The following is an 18,046-nucleotide window of genomic DNA, read 5'->3' on the forward strand; positions in this document are numbered from 1 at the left end:
CCACTCATATATATCCCTCCCACTCATATATATCCCTCCCACTCATATATATCCCTCCCACTCATATATATCCCTCCCACTCATATATATCCCTCCTACTCATATATCTCCCTCCCACTCATATATATCCCTCCTACTCATATATCTCCCTCCCACTCATATATATCCCTCCCACTCATATATATCCCTCCCACTCATATATCTCCCTCCCACTCATATATATCCCTCCCACTCATATATATCCCTCCCACTCATATATATCCCTCCCACTTATATATATCCCTCCCACTCATATATATCTCTCCCACTCATATATATCCCTCCCACTCATATATACCCTTCCCACTCATATATATCCCTCCCACTCATATATATCCCTCCCACTTATATATATCTCTCCCACTCATATATATCTCTCCCACTCATATATATCCCTCCCACTCATACCTGACCAATTTTTTGTAATAGGTTTTTGTAAAGTAAAGCAGCATTTTCGCAAAGTAAATTAGTTACCTAAATGCTGAATACTGCTCCATCATTTCCTTTGCTTTAATCGTGTTCTATTAACACTTTATAGTTGGTTCTATGGCCGGTGAGTTTAAGAGGTTAATCTTGAAAGATTACAATTTAAAAGCCAATGATCACAATTATAATAATATTAATTATAATAATTATAATTAGCTGGTGAGAAAGTTTCAAACCTTTTGGATTAAACATTCTCTAGAATGGTTGCTGAAGAAGAGGAGAATGAGAAAGCTTTCCAGGAATATTAGAGAGGTAGGGGAATTTAAAGAAAACAAAATGCAAACTCTGAAATAAATGAGCCCTCACAGAGGCTGAGTGAGGCCTCTATTATACCACGCATTTAAAACCGTCCACCTTTATCGTTAATGAGAAAAAATAAAAACAATATTTCCAATGATTCAACATCAAATTTAAATTACAAAAATACTTTTCTGGCATTTGTCGCAACAAATACGTGATTGATAAAAATCTAGTTTGCACGCAAGATCAAAATTTATATTAGGCATTACCAACCTATTCAAATGTTCACCATAAATAAAACGTAAATAATTGAATAAATAATAAATATTCTATTTTTAAATAAATGGTAACGATACTAATGATATTTATAATTATAATAATGATAAAATTAGAATAGTACTGAATCATTCTACAGATACATAAGTTAGGATTTATAGTATAATTTCTAAAGTTTTTACACTTTAGGGATTTAGAGACCCCTATGTATCATGAGGCCCATGCTAAATGGTCCCAGTAATCCCCCCCCTTTTTTAAATGGCCTAAATAAAAAGCCTGCAAAAGGGAAACAGCAGCCTTCCTTAACAGATATTAGCAGCCTAAAAGTAATTTCTAGAAACAGAAAAAGTTTTCAAAAACATTGAGCTTTTATTCCAGTGGTTGTAGTGCTCCCGATTCAGATTTTGAAGGCTGGCCTAAGATTACTATAAGACTTACCCTATAAGACTCACCATAAGAAACCGAAGATGGATACTCACTAGGCAAGTTAAAATAAACTGGTTAAAGTACAAGACCTTATTTATACACACACAAAGACAGGCTTTAAGACACTATGCAAGTTGTCCTAGTCAACCAGCAGAAAGTGTCTAAGTATCTAAGCTAAAAGTGTAAACTAAAGAAAGTCTAAGTGAGAAATAATCGAAATAAAGAAGTTATTGATAAATGATAATTATCTTAAATGCACATATGTTCTTTTTCAGATAGCTAAATTGAAAGTGAAAAATGTTTCAAGATTTAGGGGATGTGGTTGATTATAGTGGTTAAACATTTCATTTTCCTAAAGTCGTTTAAAATAAAAATATTTTTTCTCATATTCATCATCATTATGCGCTTTTTGAGGGATACAGGACATATTTTCTAGATATATAAATAAAAAGAAAATTATTTCATTGTTTTTTAAACAAAGAAATTAAACAACAAGCCTCAGAGCGAATACTATTTATTCGCGCGATTTTTTAATTTTATCACGTGACTGAAATGTTTTAATAATCTTGAATTATGTAGCCTTAAAAGTTGCTTGTTGCAAATTTAACTCAGATTGATTTAAGATTTAAAGTTGTTCGAATTTTTTACTGTTTATAAGTTCTTTTAATGACTAGGAAACAAAAAGAAGGAACTTTATACACTCATTACTATGTATACCAGCTATTTTACGATATGTTAGAATATATCTATTTTTATTTGGATTTATTACATCTATTTGCGCTGTAAAGTGACATCCGAGCCATTTCCGGTTTACCATGTGCGTAGTTTGGTAGAAGTTATGCTTTAGTAATTATATTTGATAGAATATATATATTCATCTGTGAGTAATTTTTGTACTTTCTTTTTTTTTTTTTTTTTTGTTAAGCACTGAGAACATTATTAACGTCTCAAAACATTTCCAACATGTTAAATGTATTTTTTAATAAAAATCACGTGCTGCTCCAAATTGCATTTTAAATCACCATGCCTTTTAGCAGAGAGCAAAGCGAGTGTTCTTTATACGATTGGGGATTCCACATCCAATATTTACTAAGAATATCTTGCTTACGCATACTCGGGTGATATAGATGAAAAAAAAAAAATCTCTCTTTGGTTTATACTTGAGACATTATGATTTGTGCTGGTTCTTCATCTCATCAAAGTATGCAAATTTCATCTTGGTGATTTAATTTCTTTCTCAACTTTGACTTGATGAAATTTTTAAATATTTGTTTGCAAGGTTTAAAATACCCATATCAATTAGAAAGAACTGCTATGTTATTGATAAACATTTATTGCTAACTTTTGCTTCCCACAGTCTCATGCAGTACTTAATACATTCATCAGCTACACAGGAATTCAGAAATCATCTTCAATTAATTCTTCTAGTTTTTTTTTAACTTTTACATAAGTTATACATTTCCTATTAACTTATCAATACGAAAAAATATAACTTAACTCGCTCTATTAAATTATTCTAACATTACTTTAAAATTTTTTTTTTAGATCAAAGCTAAAAAGTATGGAAACAAGACGAAGATCTAAGAACACTTTTTTAACAATAACAAAAAATCAGCAAGGAAATAATAGTTATAATAAATTACATTCTGATTCAGATTTTTCAGAGCTTGAAGAATCTAATAATAACAATATTGAACTACCATCACATAAACATAAACTTAAAAACTTAAAAAATGAAAGTGTTTCTACTACCCTAAAATCAGAAAATGTTTTTTCAATAGAAGAAACAAATAAAAGTATTTCCCATGATAAAAGTGCTTCACCAGTTTTAATTCAAGACCCTGAGTCAATAAGTGTTGTTCAAGTGTTGACTTCAGCAAATGACAGTTTCCAAAAAGACATAGGATCTTCTTTCATAGCTAAAAGCTCTGCTGAAAGTGAAAAATCTGCTAGTTCACCTGTAAACAGTTCATCTGTAAATAGTTCACCTGTAAATAGTTCACTTGTAAACAGTTCACCTTTAAACAGTTTACAGTTTAAGGGAGAACCCGAAATTACTCAAAGCATGATTGAAGAGGAAGAAAAATGCAAAAGTGAATGTGCAAAAGAAGCACAAGAACAAAATATATCAGTTAGCTGCTATTCATTTGTATTTTTTTTCTAAAACAATTTACACTTTTGTCTTTTAGACCCATCAATAAGTCGACTTTTGAAAATATTAGTGAAAATGTTTGTTTACAGATTAAAGATGAATAAGTGAATATGATTTAAAACATTGGTGAAAAAAAGTGCAAAAAGTGCTTTTTTTCTTTGGTTAATTGAAAGTTTGTTAACAAGTGTGAAACTTAAGTCTTGTCACAATTCATTTTCTTTATAAAACTTACTTTAGGCAATTAACAGTCTTCACCAAGCTACACAAAAGCAGAGGTATGATCGCCTTCAAGTGTTGTTAGATCGCTCTCAACTCTATGCAAAATACTTGTTAAATAGAATAAATGCACGCTCTGAAGCCTCTCAAAAACGCAATGAAAATAGTTCAAATAAAAAAAAACCTGCGGATGACATAGAAAAGGTGAAATTTTAATATTTTAAGCCTATATGTACTCTTACATAAAAACTTTTTGTCTAAACAAAATATTAACAAAGTTTTCTGAACTAACAGGATAAAAAAGTAAAAAGAAAGAGAAAGAGAGAAGAAGCTGATCATATTGAAAACTATATTGATAAATCTGTGAGTTTCTATTATCTGATGTTCAGTTAAAATTGTGCTATCAAACTAAAAGCATATTTAAACTATATTTTCATTTTGAAAATTTATAGGAATTAGAAGAGCGCATCAAAAGACAAAAGATAGAAAAATCTGGTGAACAAAATGTTCTTGAGAAGAATCAGTCTGAAAAAGTAATTTATGTCATGTTTTTTATTCTACATTTGAAAACATAAAGGTAAAATGATAATGTGATTTTGTCACATCCATCATTTTATTGAGAGCATTTGATATTATATTATATTTGCTATTTTTGTGTTAAATTATAGTGTATATAATACAATACTATCAAATGCACTCAATTGATGAATGTGACAAAAAACACATTCTAGTAGTAGAAGAGAGGTTTTACACTTTTGATGTTTTTGTCCTAACTCACCACCATTTTAATCTAGAATATAAAGAAGAAATATTGTATAAAATACAATATGTAAAATCAAATAATTTTATTTTTTAATGTTTTTTGTTTCTTTTGTTAGTGATGTAAAATGTATATCATAATAATCTAATAAAATTAATAATTTACAAAACAAGATGCTTGAAGCCATAATGCTATGATGAGTATGTTCTTTTGACAGGGTAACTTTTTGTTGACCCTGCTTGACTTATGAACTAATCTTCTCTCTGAGCATGACAAAAGAGAATGTGTATATAAGTTACAAATGATAAATCTTTATAAGCAAACCAAATTGAAATACCATTTTATGAAGAAACAACCAGTAGTAGTCCTTTTAGGATTGAATGAGCATTTATCTGCATCTATTTTCATAAATCTATTTGATCTGCCTTACTCTTTAAAAAAAAAAAAAAAAAAAAGCTTTTCTTTTAATAAAGATTGCAATAAGGACTAAGAATTTGTGATCAAACAATCCCTTTTTATAAAATTGTTTTATTTTTTAAAGTTATTTGAAAACTTTAAATTGTTTTGGATATTTTCATTTGAATAATAGATTATTTTTGATTTAAAACATTAAAGTCTCTGACATGATGATGACGAAATGATCAAAAAAGCACCTGACAATTTGTTTAAATACATGTAGTTTCACTGATCATTTATTTTTATTTTAAGTAAATTTGTTATAATGTTATTATTATTTATTATAAATTATTATAATTTATTATAGTTTGTTATAATGGTTTATTATAATGGTTTATTATAACTTATTATAATGGTTTATTATAATGAAACAGCTTAAAATTATTTTAACAAGGATCAAGATCGTCTAAAGAGAATAGATACTTTTTGTCGAAAAATTAATGGTGAGAAAGTGTCAGATCGCCAGCCAAAACTGTTAACTGGAGGAGTAATGCGTGAGTATCAATTGGATGGTATGGAATGGTTGCAGGGGTTGTTTGAACATGGTATAAATGGAATTTTGGCTGATGAAATGGGCTTAGGGAAGACAATACAATCTGTTGCATTAATTTTATCCTTGATAGAAAAGAATGTGATTGGTCCATTCATGATTGCTGCTCCTCTTTCCACTTTACCGAATTGGATGGCAGAATTTCATAAATTTGCTCCTGAGGTATTTATTTACAATGCAATAAGTTAATAACATTTTTTCTAAGCTATCTTATAAGAGTAAATAGTTTGTTAAAGTTAATAGTAAGCATTTAGAATAAATCAAGTAAGTTAACAAATTATCTGGAATCACTTAAATCAATCAAAAAAAAGATTACTTTTATAAAGGTACAAAAAATTTTGAATTTTTATAAAATCTTCTCTTTTACAAAAAAAATTTTCTCTTGAATTAAATCTACTTAAATAGATTTTCAAGTATTTAAAGAGAATGCATGAAATTATAGTGACATGTGCTTCATTGGTTAGAATAACAAAAATAGTTTTTATATCTTCATCATTAAAAATCCTTCATTAAGATCTTGGTTTTATTCTTAATTCTATTTTTGTTATTAAATAAATATGAATTACTTGATACAGCAGAAGAATCTATTCCAATTTTTTCATCAGAGCTGCCTTTTCATTAGAGTAACCTTTTCAGAACCATCAAAAATCCCTTTTCCTCCTCCCCTCCTTCCTTTTGCTTGGGGATAAGACTGAGTTATTCTAAATCTACAAATTATTAAAAAAAAAAAGTTCGAATACTTGATTTAATAGTTTAAATATTTGAATTTTTAATTGATATTGACCATTACAGTTGATATGGTGATTCATTGTGGCCATTGCAGTTGATATGGTGATTCATTGTGGCCATTGAAGTTGATAGGGTGATTAATTGTGGCCATTGCAGTTGATATGTGATTCATTGTGGCCGTTGGATATTGCAAGAGTAGTTAGAGTTTTGAATTTCTATTTTGTAAATTTCATTTCATACATCTTACTAATTACTTTAAAATTGGGAATTAAATGATTGGGTTATTTTTTTGTGTTTAGATAAATGTTGTTTTATACCATGGTAGTATTGAAGAGCGTTTTCAAATCCGTAAAAAGTTAATGAGAATTAAGCGTTACAGCACAGGTCATGCAAGCCTACCTGTTGTGATATCCTCCTATGAAATACTTATGCGTGACAGACAAGCTTTTACTAATATGCGAATGGAATGGAAATACTTAATAGTTGATGAAGGCCATCGAATCAAGAATCTCAACTGCAAGTTGATTAAGTTAGAATCCTTTGCTTTAAACTGATTTATTTAATAAAAATTTATATTGCTGCGTTATTACAAAATGCTACTATTTTTTGATTGCACACTTCATAAACTTAAACTAGTTGAACTACTTGTATATCTTATTTGATTTCCACATATCTTATTTCTCAATAGACTGAATTTTAATTTTATATTTTAGCTTTTTGTAAGTAACACTTATACTAGAAAACAATTTTAAATTTATTTTAGTCACTGACATTTCAGAGAAGTTTTTTGCTTAAATACAGAGACTTTGTTTCTAGATTTTTGTTATTTTACACAAATTTCATTGGATTTTTAGATAAAATTTATAAAGTATTTGAAAGAAATATTAGTGTTGATTGTAATGTTTTTTTTTTAGAGAGTTGAAGGAATACAAAACAGCAAACCGCCTTCTTCTAACTGGAACACCTCTTCAAAACAATCTATCTGAACTTTGGTCTTTGCTTAATTTTATTCTACCAGATATCTTTGATGACTTGACTAGGTTTTTTTTTATTTTTCCCCAAATATTATCTTTACATCTTGAATTTACTTATGCTTTAACACAATGTCTTTTATACAATTTTTTTGAATACAAATACAACATTTTTTGAATACAAATACAAAAATACAAATTTATGTAAATCAAAATTGTTTTTCAGTTTCCAGTCATGGTTTGACTTTAGTGCTGTGGAAGAAGATAATGAAAAGCTCATTGCACAAGAACAAGAAGCCAAAGTGCTTCAAACACTGCACTCGGTATTATTTTATAAAAAGAAATTTGTGGTGTTTATTTCCTGTTTATATAGTTTAACTGTTTAGTTATACAAGCTGAACAAGTCAAGTGCTCTGCATATATAAATTTTTAAGAACTAGATGGACAGAAGCATAAAATATATAAAATTACACTGAAATTTTTTGCTTCTAATGCTTATTAATTTTGCTTCTAATGCTTACCAGATATGGTAATAAGCATTAAGTCTCAAAGTAGCAAACATTCTTGGATAGATAGTCCTCTAGGTTGATTATCTTGAATCTTTTATCTACACTTAATTGTGTACATGAATTACTATTGTGTAATGATTCATGTGCACAATTATTTGTATATGTAAAAATTAGACACTTGCTGTATCTAATATTCGAATGCACTTTTTAGTTTTTTTTCTATTTATAACAAAACAAGTTAAAGATGAAAGACAACTCAGAAAGTTGTTTGTATTATATGAGACCGTCAGCTTCAAAACCGGCCCTTTGACATTTTTTTCGATATTGAATGAAGCAAGCCAAATGTTTCGTAATGGCTCACACTATATTGAAAAATTAAAAAAATGATGCAAAACCTGTTCAATCCTATAGTTTTTACTATGTAAAATTCAGCAAATGGTGCAAAACCGGCTCTTTTTGTTTGCGCAGCTGCTTCAAAACCAGTTTATTATTTCAGCCAATAGGAAAGCACTTATCATACCACGTGATCACAACAGCTGATATTGAAAATACTTTTGTTTTTAATGCTTTTATCCTCTGGAAATTGCAAATTCTTCGTGATTTGTCTTGTAAGTAATAGAAAAAGTAGAAAATATTTATGAAATATTAATTAATTAAACATTTACAGACTTTTTGCGATGGAAAATGATCGAAATGTAAAAAAAACAAGCAGACTGCAGTCACGCAAACGCGTGGCAGACCCCGAAAACACAAAACGAGCAAGGGAGAAGAAAGCTAGGTATGCATTACTGATGAAGTATTATTTGTAATTATGTTTATTAACTTTTAACTTCTACTTTTCTGCAGGTATTCAAAGAGTCCACCAAAAATCCCTTCATGCAACCACAAATTGGGTGCTTCCCAATGTCACTGCCTGTCACAGAGTGATGTCATCACTTTCAATGAGCGATTTTATCAAACAAGTAAGAAAATGGACCAGGACAACTTCATTTTGAAGCATTGTTCATTCCTACAGCCAAAACGTGTTAAAGGTGAATCAAATAGGAAAAGAGAATTTACTGTAAAATATTTTGTTACAAAGGCTGTCTCTTCCTCTATAAGAATACCAGTTTGTAGGAGAACATTTTTAGGAATATTAGGCATAAAAAAACATAGACTGCTTGGAGTTATCAGTAGATATCACAAATCTAGTACTTCAGCCAAAGAAAGTAGAGGTGGAGACAGGAAAGCAGAGAAGTTTGTTGAGAAAAAAGAGAAAGTAAATAAATTCATAGAATCATTTCAAGTTTGTGAAAAGCACTACTGTAGGTCACACTCAAAATGTAGGCAGTACTTACCAGCTGAACTCTCAACTGCTGCAATGTGGAGGATGTATAACAAAAAGTGTGATAGTCAATTAAAAGTTACCAAATGGTTTTTTACAAATATATTCAATACAGAGTATAATCAAGGTTTTGGGACCCCTAGAGTTGACACCTGCTCTGCATGTTCTGAACTTAAAACTAGAATCAAAAATACTAAAGATCTCCAAGCCAGAGAAAAAATAGTTTTAAAGTTAAACATCCATTGCCAAAGAGCTGATGCTTATTTTGACAAGCTGAGGGAAGAAAGTGATGACCTTGTTACCCCCTCATTTGATTGTGAGAAGAATCAAGTCTTACCTAAACTATCAGATCAAGCTGCATATTATAGGAGGCAGCTCAACTTTTATAATTTTACAATTGTAAAAGGGAGCTCTCATAATACACTTAACAAAGAAAATATTGATTCTCACTATTGGATAGAGGGGGAGCAATCTAAGGGATCAAATGAAATTGCATCTGCTCTTTATTTTTCTCTGAATAATTTAAGCATGTCTAGCAACATAAAAAGAGTCAGATTGTGCTGTGATGGATGCCCTGGGCAAAATAAGAATACAGTAATGATTGGTATGATCAGTTATTAGCTCCACAATAAAGCTCATCCTCATATTCAAACAGTGGAACTGGATTTCCCAGTGACAGGTCACTCCTTTATCCCACCAGATAGGGTGTTTGGCACCATTGAAAAGGTCATCAATAAGAAGGAGATCATTGTTAGACCCAAAGAGTATGTGGAGGTCATTCAAAAACATTCTGCAGTTTTCCACTTAGGAGAAAATTATGAAATTTTTGATTGGAAAAGTTATTTGAAAACAGTTCTAAGAAATAATGTCTCTTGGCATTTCAAAATAGCTAGTTGTAAAAGAATCATTGTGTTAAAAAGACCAAGAATTGTTGAGGTGAGAGGTGAACCTTTTTATACAGTAGAAGTTAATGCTTTTAAGTCATTGACCAAGAAAGGTAAAAATTTTAATTCAATTAATGTACCAATCATTCATTCACAAATTAAAATTAACCCGAAGAAAATAAAGGATGTAGAAAAGTTATTAAACTCTCATTATGGTGTTGATTGGAGACAAGATCAAAATCTTGAGTTTTACAATAAAATCATACCTAATGAGGAAATAGATGGCATTGACTCTGATCAGGACAGTGAATTAGAAGAAAATAATGCGCTGTGCTGTGAAGATGGATCATCTGATCTTGATGATGCTGATGTTAGGATTTAGTAATTTAAATTTTGTGAACTTGAAACTATTTTATTGTAAAGAATTTCTTATTATGACATTGACTTGCCTTTTTAATGTGTTTTTTAAGGTGCATATAAAAAAAAGAAAGCTATATAATTTTTGTGTTGCTAATTATTACATAAGTAAATTTAATCTTTTAAATGTTGTTCACACATGTATTTGTGGCCTATACATGTCTAGCAGAAATTTTATGTACACCATAAATTTATTTAATAACACCATATTGCAAGAACCATAATAAATTTCTCATTAAAAATTTTTTCCGTGTTTTGTTGCTTCTACTATAAAACCCAGGTAGCTAAACTTATATGACATGTGATCCAGGTATTTCTTCATTTTTTATGACCACTAATAATTAGTTACGTTATTGCATTTTAATAGAAATTTAATGCATGGGAAAAATTATTTCGAAATATATTTAACTTTTTAAAAAACATTAGCGGGCTATCCTGCTAAAAAAAAAGGGGGGGGGGAGAGTTTTCTAAAATTGTCCATAGATGGCGTAAATATACTGAAAAGCGTGTGAAATCGCGGTGGTCTTTAAATAACCATGGGTTCTAACGAAATTAATCACAAAACAATTAAAATTTTATTAAAATGTGCAATGGCTGGATCAAAACCGGCTCTTTTTTGAAAAAAATGCCCTTTAATTAAATATTTCTATTCAATGATTATCACAATTACTGATATTCACATAGAAAACCATTCATTAGTGACTAAACATGAGGTGTATATGTTTTTTTTAATTTTTTTATTTGCCCAAAAAAAAAGTGTATCCTGTAAAATTTGCTTTAGTGCAAAGGGCCGGTTTTGAAGCTGACGGTCTCATATACTTTTCACTAGAATGAATTTGGAATAGATTCCTCCTCAACATTCAGTGATTTTTAGAAAATAATATGGAACAAAAAATAAATTTTTATTTAAACAATTTTATTTTTAACACTAAATTTGATTTAAATGATCTCTTTTAAGTGAGTCAGTATATTAATTGTTAAAAAGGTATCAAATATGTTATCATAGAAATATAATTGTATTTGAATTATCTATATAAATTAGTAATATGCCAGTATTTAATTTTGATTATAAAGATTTAATTAAAATAAAATTTGAGTAGGTGTATAGGATGAGTTGGTCAATATCTCTCTTTTGGCCCAACTTAAACTTTAAAAAAAACCTTAATTCTTGGCTCACAAAGTGGTATATACAATACCCAACAGCCAAAAAAACGGATCAACTGTTTAAATAAACACAGCTTCTCTAATTCATATCAACATTTGTTTATATTTACCATATCCAGCATGCACTTGATCATGTGCTGAGATATCAGCACCATAGTTAACAAACTATAGCACTTCATGGGCCTGTGAATAAAAAAAGTAAAATTTCTAATAAAAAACCAAAAGAAAGAAATTCATGGAATTTTAACACCAAGAAGAAATAATGCAGCTAAAACAAACCTGAACACTGATTAACTATTTTTTACCTATCTAATGCAACTTTATCACAAAAAACATACAACTAACCTGCTGTTATTTACCATTATTTTGTATAAAAGTAAAAATTTGTTTAGCAACAAATTGTATTCTGTAGTATTACACCTCTAATGTTTATTATTTTTCTACAATTTTTTTGTCTGTTATAAAATATTTCCTAATAAATGTCAAAAAATGTTTCTTTCAAAAACCACTCAAAATATTTCAGGAATAAGGTAAGTTTTATTGCTAGTAGTTGGTTCATCTTCACCCTTCTTGAAGAAATGAGATGCTGTAATGAAAACATTAATTTTTTAAAATAGATCTTGACACCTTTTCTCCTACGCCGGCTGAAAACAGATATTGATTTGACAATACCACCAAAGAAAGAAGTGATTGTATATGCTCCACTAACTCCAATGCAGGAGGTTTATTATAAGAGTACACTTGATCGTACAATTATTGACATGATTCAGAAAAAGAATGTATGTTCAGTCATTTTTCTTTTATAAGTAAGACATAGGAGATAGTTGTAAATGCACCATACTACTTCTTTTTTATGACAATTTAATTTTTCTATTATGATAATTTTTCTAAAAGTCTATTTTTTTATAATGGATTTGCACTAGACTCCATTAGAAGAGATTGAATTAACATCATCAGGTCGACCTAAGCGCAGATCTCGAGCTAATCAAGTCAAATACACAGAAGAAGATGATTCAGAAGAGTTTGACTTTGAAAAGCTTCTCGCTGATTTTGAAGAAGAAGAGAAAAGGTATGTATATTCTTGCTTTCTTGTCCTCTTTAAATCATTAAATATAGTTAAATTTCAAGACATTTTTAAAAAATATATTTATAATAAAAACCAGAATCAAAATGAAATTGATTTTTTATGTATTGTACTTTACATATTTAACTTCCATCAACATTTTATTAGAAAAAAAGAAGTTGAAAGTAAATCTTCTGCTCTGAAAAACAATCGTACTTCAATTGTAAACATTCGTCTGCAGAATATTATGATGCAATTGCGCAAATGTTGTAATCACCCATATTTATTAGAATATCCCTTAAACCAAAAAACTCAGGAGCTTATCATTGATGAAAAGATCGTTGAGTGTTCTGGAAAAATGTTGTTGTTAGATAAAATTCTCCCTCATTTACAAAAAAATGGTCACAAAGTATGAAAGTTTGTATTCTGACTTGAATTTTAACTGCAATTTTGGTGTGTTTTTTTTTTTTTTCAATAAAATTTTAAATTAAATTAGATTTTGTTTTTAAAAAAAAAAACATATATATAAATGACTAGTCAAGTATGTACTCTTAAAATTTAATCTCAGAAATTCTCTTCTTGTAGGTATTAATCTTCTCTCAGATGACACAGATGATAGACATTTTGCAAGATTACTGCTATTTAAGGAATTACAGTTATTGTAGGATTGATGGTGCCATGTCCGTTATTGATCGGCAGGAAAATGTATTCTGGTTAATTCTTTTTTTTTTAAATAAAATGTTCAAATTGTTTCTTTTGATCTAATTGTTGATATTGAAAGAAGTTAATGAATATTTTAAAAGCAGGTTAATTTTTTTTAAAAAAAAATCTTGTAAATTTAACTACCATTTTATTATTAACAATTCAGATTAAAAAGTTCACTCAAGACCAAAGATCTTTTATATTTCTATTGAGTACCCGGGCAGGAGGCTTGGGCTTGAATTTAATGATGGCTGACACATGCATAATTTATGATAGCGATTGGGTGAGACAATTGTTGCAATACTCCATTTATTCAATTTTAAGAATGGGACATTCATTTTTGTATCTTTTTTTATTAGAATCCACAAGCAGACCTTCAAGCCCAAGACCGTTGCCATAGAATTGGCCAAACAAAACCTGTGGTAGTCTATCGACTAGTCACTGCAAACACCATTGATCAGAAGATAATTGAACGAGCTGCCTGCAAACGCAAGTTGGAGAAAATGGTCATACATAAAAGTAAACAAAATTTAGAAATTTCTTTATTCTTTTAATTGATTATAATACTCCTCATATACTAAAATTCTCTTCATAGAAAATTTCAAAGGAGGAGCTCTGGCCTCAGCTATCTCTCCTCGTGAGTTATTAGAATTACTACAGTCTAAAGATGCTTCGAGTTTTGATGCCGGTAATATAATATCTGAGGATGATTTAAAAAGATTGTTGGATCGTTCAGATATGGACGGTTGGGATGTTAAGAAAAACGAAAAACGAAAAAAAACTAAAGAAAAACGAGCCAGCAACGATCATAAGATATTTCAGGTTATTGAGAATGCTTCTGCGGAAGATATCGTTTTTTAAAAAAGGTGGAGTTTTTAACTTTCGTTTTGCTTTGCGCGACTCGATCTCGTCTGGGTATTATGTTCTTATTCGTTTCAAGCCTTCTGTTAATTATTTTTAGTTATAGAAAGCATATTTATAGTGTGTAAATGTTGTAAATAAAGACGTTGTAACTTTTTAGTTTTTGTTTTGATTGAAAAGACAAGTTACAGAATAGAACTTTGCACAATAAAATATCTAAATCAAGCATTAAGGATGGAAAATTTATAATCCTGTGCTAAAGTTTATAATTTCTATACTAAAAAAGTTGTTTTATAGAAATTAGCGATTATAGTCCGATAGTTTTCAGGGTGAAAAAGAATTTAAAAGTTATTTTAAATCAAAAACTTACTAAAAACTTGAATTGGTCTCTTTTCTCTTCAAAGCTAATTTTTCAAATTGTCTTAATGAGTGTCAACTATATCAGAAACATGGATTCATCATTGAGCTTCGCAGTAAATGAATTACAAGTCTGATATAAACATGATGGACATTCTGAAGGACCAGTTAAAGCCAAAAGGGCTCTAATACTTATTGTTTTAACCAAAACAAAGTTTACGGGACCTGTGTAAATTAGCAAGACCCCTCTACAAAAGAAAGAATTAAATAATATTCCTCTCTATATAAAACACTCATTATGTTATTTAAATTTTGGCTCCATAACAGAACGCTTCTGACCCTAGTGACATTTTTAAAGACAGGTTTCCAAATGAAAAAAGAAAGTCTTTAATGATGAGCGGAGGTTTAAAAACTCCTATATTGTCAACCTTGCTGACCCGAGAATGCCACCTATATTGGGTGATAGTGTACACATCCCAAGGTCACCTAGTACAAGTTATGAAATCTTTTAGGTACGTCTGCGGGAAAAAAGTGACTTTAAAAAGTTACAAAAATGGAAATAATTTACCTTCTTTTTTGACATTTTTGATATAAAAATCATAGGCCAATAACATTTAGTGGCAATATTGCCTTTGCCAATACTAAGATTTGGATAAAACTTTTTCACAATCCCTGCAATATAAAAAAAATTGTGAAAAAAGTGTTGATTTTTTCACTTTGAGTACAAAACTTTTCCAATTATAGCCCATTGCTAGCCTCCAGGCCATGATGTAGGTAAAATGAATATACCAACATATACTCTAGTTGAATATACCAACAACTTGTATAAAATTAGAATTTTCATGTTCTTACCAAAATTTTTGGTTTAGAGGGTCAAAACTGTTGTTGTCATGGTGGAATACTGTGTGGTGATGCTTCTAAGTTGGATAGCTAAATATGTGGTTTTAAATTGATCAATCTTGAAAAAAAAATCCTTTTCTAGTATATTTCTAAAGCATGAATTCACAACCAAATTAAACTTCATGAAAGCTTCAATGACAGCGAGAACCTTTGTGTTGGAAATTTCTTCAGCAAGACAGTAAAATATCAATATTTTTCTAAATTTTCCTGCATTCATTGTCTTCAAACTGTCCGCCATGATATGGGCTTTACTAAATGTAAAGCATGGCTGGCCGCTTTTCAGCATCAGATCACACAGTTTTGAGAACTTTTAAGAGTTGATTGACTGTGCCTAAAAGAAGGTGTAGCTCTATTTGTGGAATGATGTCTAGAATCATTGTATCCTCAGGTCTATTGATAATTGACTTGTGAACAATATTGCCAAACATTTTGGCCTTGGCCAACACTCCGCTAAATTGTTCAAAAGACTTGAGATTTGTTTTGACTGAGCCATATGTTCATAAACTATATCTGCAAGCAAGGCTCTTGAGTCAATATCACACCAACAACAACGGTCCATACTTGATCGTGCTTGAAGTCTACAAATGATAATGGCAACTCTCATATCACGTACAATAATCAACTTCAGAGCATCCACCATGATGAGTGACCAGACCTTTTGTTTGTTAAAGTGAGTTTTTGGCAAATCTTTTGAGACTGCAATTAGAATTTGATTTTTGTTGTTCTGGAACTCAAAGTCGCATTTTAGGAGGTGAGTTCGATGCATCTTGTTCTGTGGAACATTTAATAACACTGACACAGAACTTGAGGAAACCTCTGCCTCCATCAATGCCTAAAATGACAAAGTAGCCACATGACTTGACTAACCAGAACAAAAAAATCTTTGCAATGAACAACAACATGGTTTGGATCACAACCTTTGGAATCTGTGGTTTTTAAGTCTGTACAAGTAAAAAAGTCCTTCAACTGCTTTTAACATTGGCTCATAACTTGGGCTCAATCGTCTTCTTGTCTGATGAACAGTTTTCACTAATTTTTTGATCGCATCGTTGGAGAGGCCAGTATTAATTTATAGATTGATGAGGTCTTGTGTTGTAATTTTTGATGTGACAGAAAGTGATCTTGCTGCACTTAACCCTATAGAAAATTTGCATTTATTACCTCCAACAAACAGAAATTTATAAAATTATAATTTTATAATCAATTTTAACTGACATTTTACCTGGAGTAATAGGAAGTGGATGACCCCCAGATGCTTTTGCCAAGCGTGTTGTGCCTTTTGGAGATGTTCCCTTATTTTCAATGACATTGGATGCTATCTGTTCTGCAGCTTGAGCAGCCTTGGCATCTAGTGAAGCTACATTTTGCATATTTTCCCTGAACTTTAACTGAGAACAATGATGTAATAATTACTTACCCAATGGGCTGAGGCACTGATCACTTAGCTGGCATTTGATTCACTTTCATCTTTTGCCTCAAAAAAGTTTTCACCTATAATTATATTATGCTTTTTGTTCTCAATTCAGGATGTGTTTCAGTTGTGATTGAGATTGCACATGAATCATTTTTGGTCAAATGGTCTCGAATTGTTGAGTTTTGATTGCTGATCAAAAAGTCGCTTGGTTTTCTTTTTCAGAAGATTTACCTCTTTTAAACTCAAGAAAATCGTTGTGAAGTTGTTCTGTATAATAACCATGTTTTTATTGCAAAGCTGTTCTGTATAATAAAACAATTGGATGAGAAATTGTCAAGCTACAAGTAGTTCTTGAAGCTTTTTTTAATTTTTACGAGGTTGCATCGGTAGGAGTCTTTTAACATTCTTAGGTTTTATTTCGTATATCAAAGCTTCATATTTTTTCTTTTTTTAAAAAATAGACTTTTTAAAATGGGTGGTGTCCAGTTTTAAATGTTCGGGTGTCTAATTTTGGTGTTTAATTCTAAAAGTTCAAAAGTTCTAAATCATTCTAGAATTTACTGAGGAAATCTTCCGAACAACGAAAAAAATTTTCGCTACGCCTAGAGAAGAAAACTGTTAATTATAGTTTAGGACCTAAAAGCAAAAAACGTATAATGAGCGAAAATTTAGTTCACTGCTTTAACAAAAAAGCTCAAGAAACGAAGTTTTTTATAATAGAATAATCTACTCAAAAAAAAAATAGACTCAAAGTTTAAATACTATCTTTGAAAACCATGAAATTTCAAGGCCCAAACAATGAAACATTTTATATACCTTTGAAGTGACGACCTGGTGACGATCAATACATTTTGTGAAAAAAATTTTCTTCAAAATTGTTAAAAATTTGGTGATGAACGAAACACATTTGTCTATTTTGTGGCTTATTTATTATATATATTTAGGTGCTTGGTTATGCGAAGAGCAGAGATCATAAAAATTTTATTTAATTGAAGTGTAAAAATCTTAAACTGTGCAAAAGAACTGCAAAAATACTACAACAGATTTGGTAGTCTATGAGAAGCCAAACTTGTGATGTCAAATCTGATGACTTCAGCCATCTGCTAGCACTGAAAAAAAACGAGACAAAAATGCAGCAGGTGCATAGCAA

At 30.1% G+C, this 18,046-nt stretch overlaps 1 protein-coding gene across 2 annotated transcripts; it reads left to right on the forward strand.

Annotated features, from left to right (window-relative positions):
• The first annotated feature begins 2,008 nt into the window (after positions 1 to 2,008).
• On the forward strand, positions 2,009 to 14,423 carry LOC145187427 (lymphoid-specific helicase-like). 2 transcript variants are annotated; one of them, XM_090083918.1, is made up of 17 exons: positions 2,114 to 2,347; positions 2,502 to 2,668; positions 3,013 to 3,598; positions 3,857 to 4,039; positions 4,130 to 4,198; positions 4,288 to 4,368; positions 5,446 to 5,763; positions 6,630 to 6,859; positions 7,245 to 7,370; positions 7,528 to 7,624; positions 12,217 to 12,378; positions 12,523 to 12,668; positions 12,831 to 13,071; positions 13,248 to 13,367; positions 13,531 to 13,647; positions 13,724 to 13,883; positions 13,960 to 14,423. In XM_090083918.1, the coding sequence occupies exons 2-17, from the start codon at positions 2,595 to 2,597 to the stop codon at positions 14,223 to 14,225; spliced, it is 2,976 nt and encodes a 991-aa protein (XP_089940044.1). In that variant the 5' UTR covers positions 2,114 to 2,347; positions 2,502 to 2,594; the 3' UTR covers positions 14,226 to 14,423. The 2 variants fall into 2 exon arrangements, with proteins under 2 accessions (XP_089940050.1, XP_089940044.1); XM_090083924.1 differs by lacking the exon at positions 2,502 to 2,668 and having other exon boundaries at positions 2,009 to 2,347.
• Positions 14,424 to 18,046: the final 3,623 nt, after the last annotated feature.

Source organism: Hydra viridissima, unplaced genomic scaffold, assembly GCF_058129835.1.
Source record: "Hydra viridissima isolate aposymbiotic clone 2 unplaced genomic scaffold, HvirCarnegie_v1 scaffold_1, whole genome shotgun sequence".
NCBI classification, from domain to species: domain Eukaryota; kingdom Metazoa; phylum Cnidaria; class Hydrozoa; order Anthoathecata; family Hydridae; genus Hydra; species Hydra viridissima.

Bases quoted from the DNA above. Each gene is read 5' to 3' on its own strand.
- LOC145187427 (XM_090083918.1), top strand. From the start codon at position 2,595: ATGAAAAAAAAAAAATCTCTCTTTGGTTTATACTTGAGACATTATGAT. The intron at 3,599-3,856 runs GTTAGCTGCTAT...AACTTACTTTAG, and splicing joins CACAAGAACAAAATATATCA to GCAATTAACAGTCTTCACCA. The intron at 4,040-4,129 runs GTGAAATTTTAA...CTGAACTAACAG, and splicing joins CTGCGGATGACATAGAAAAG to GATAAAAAAGTAAAAAGAAA.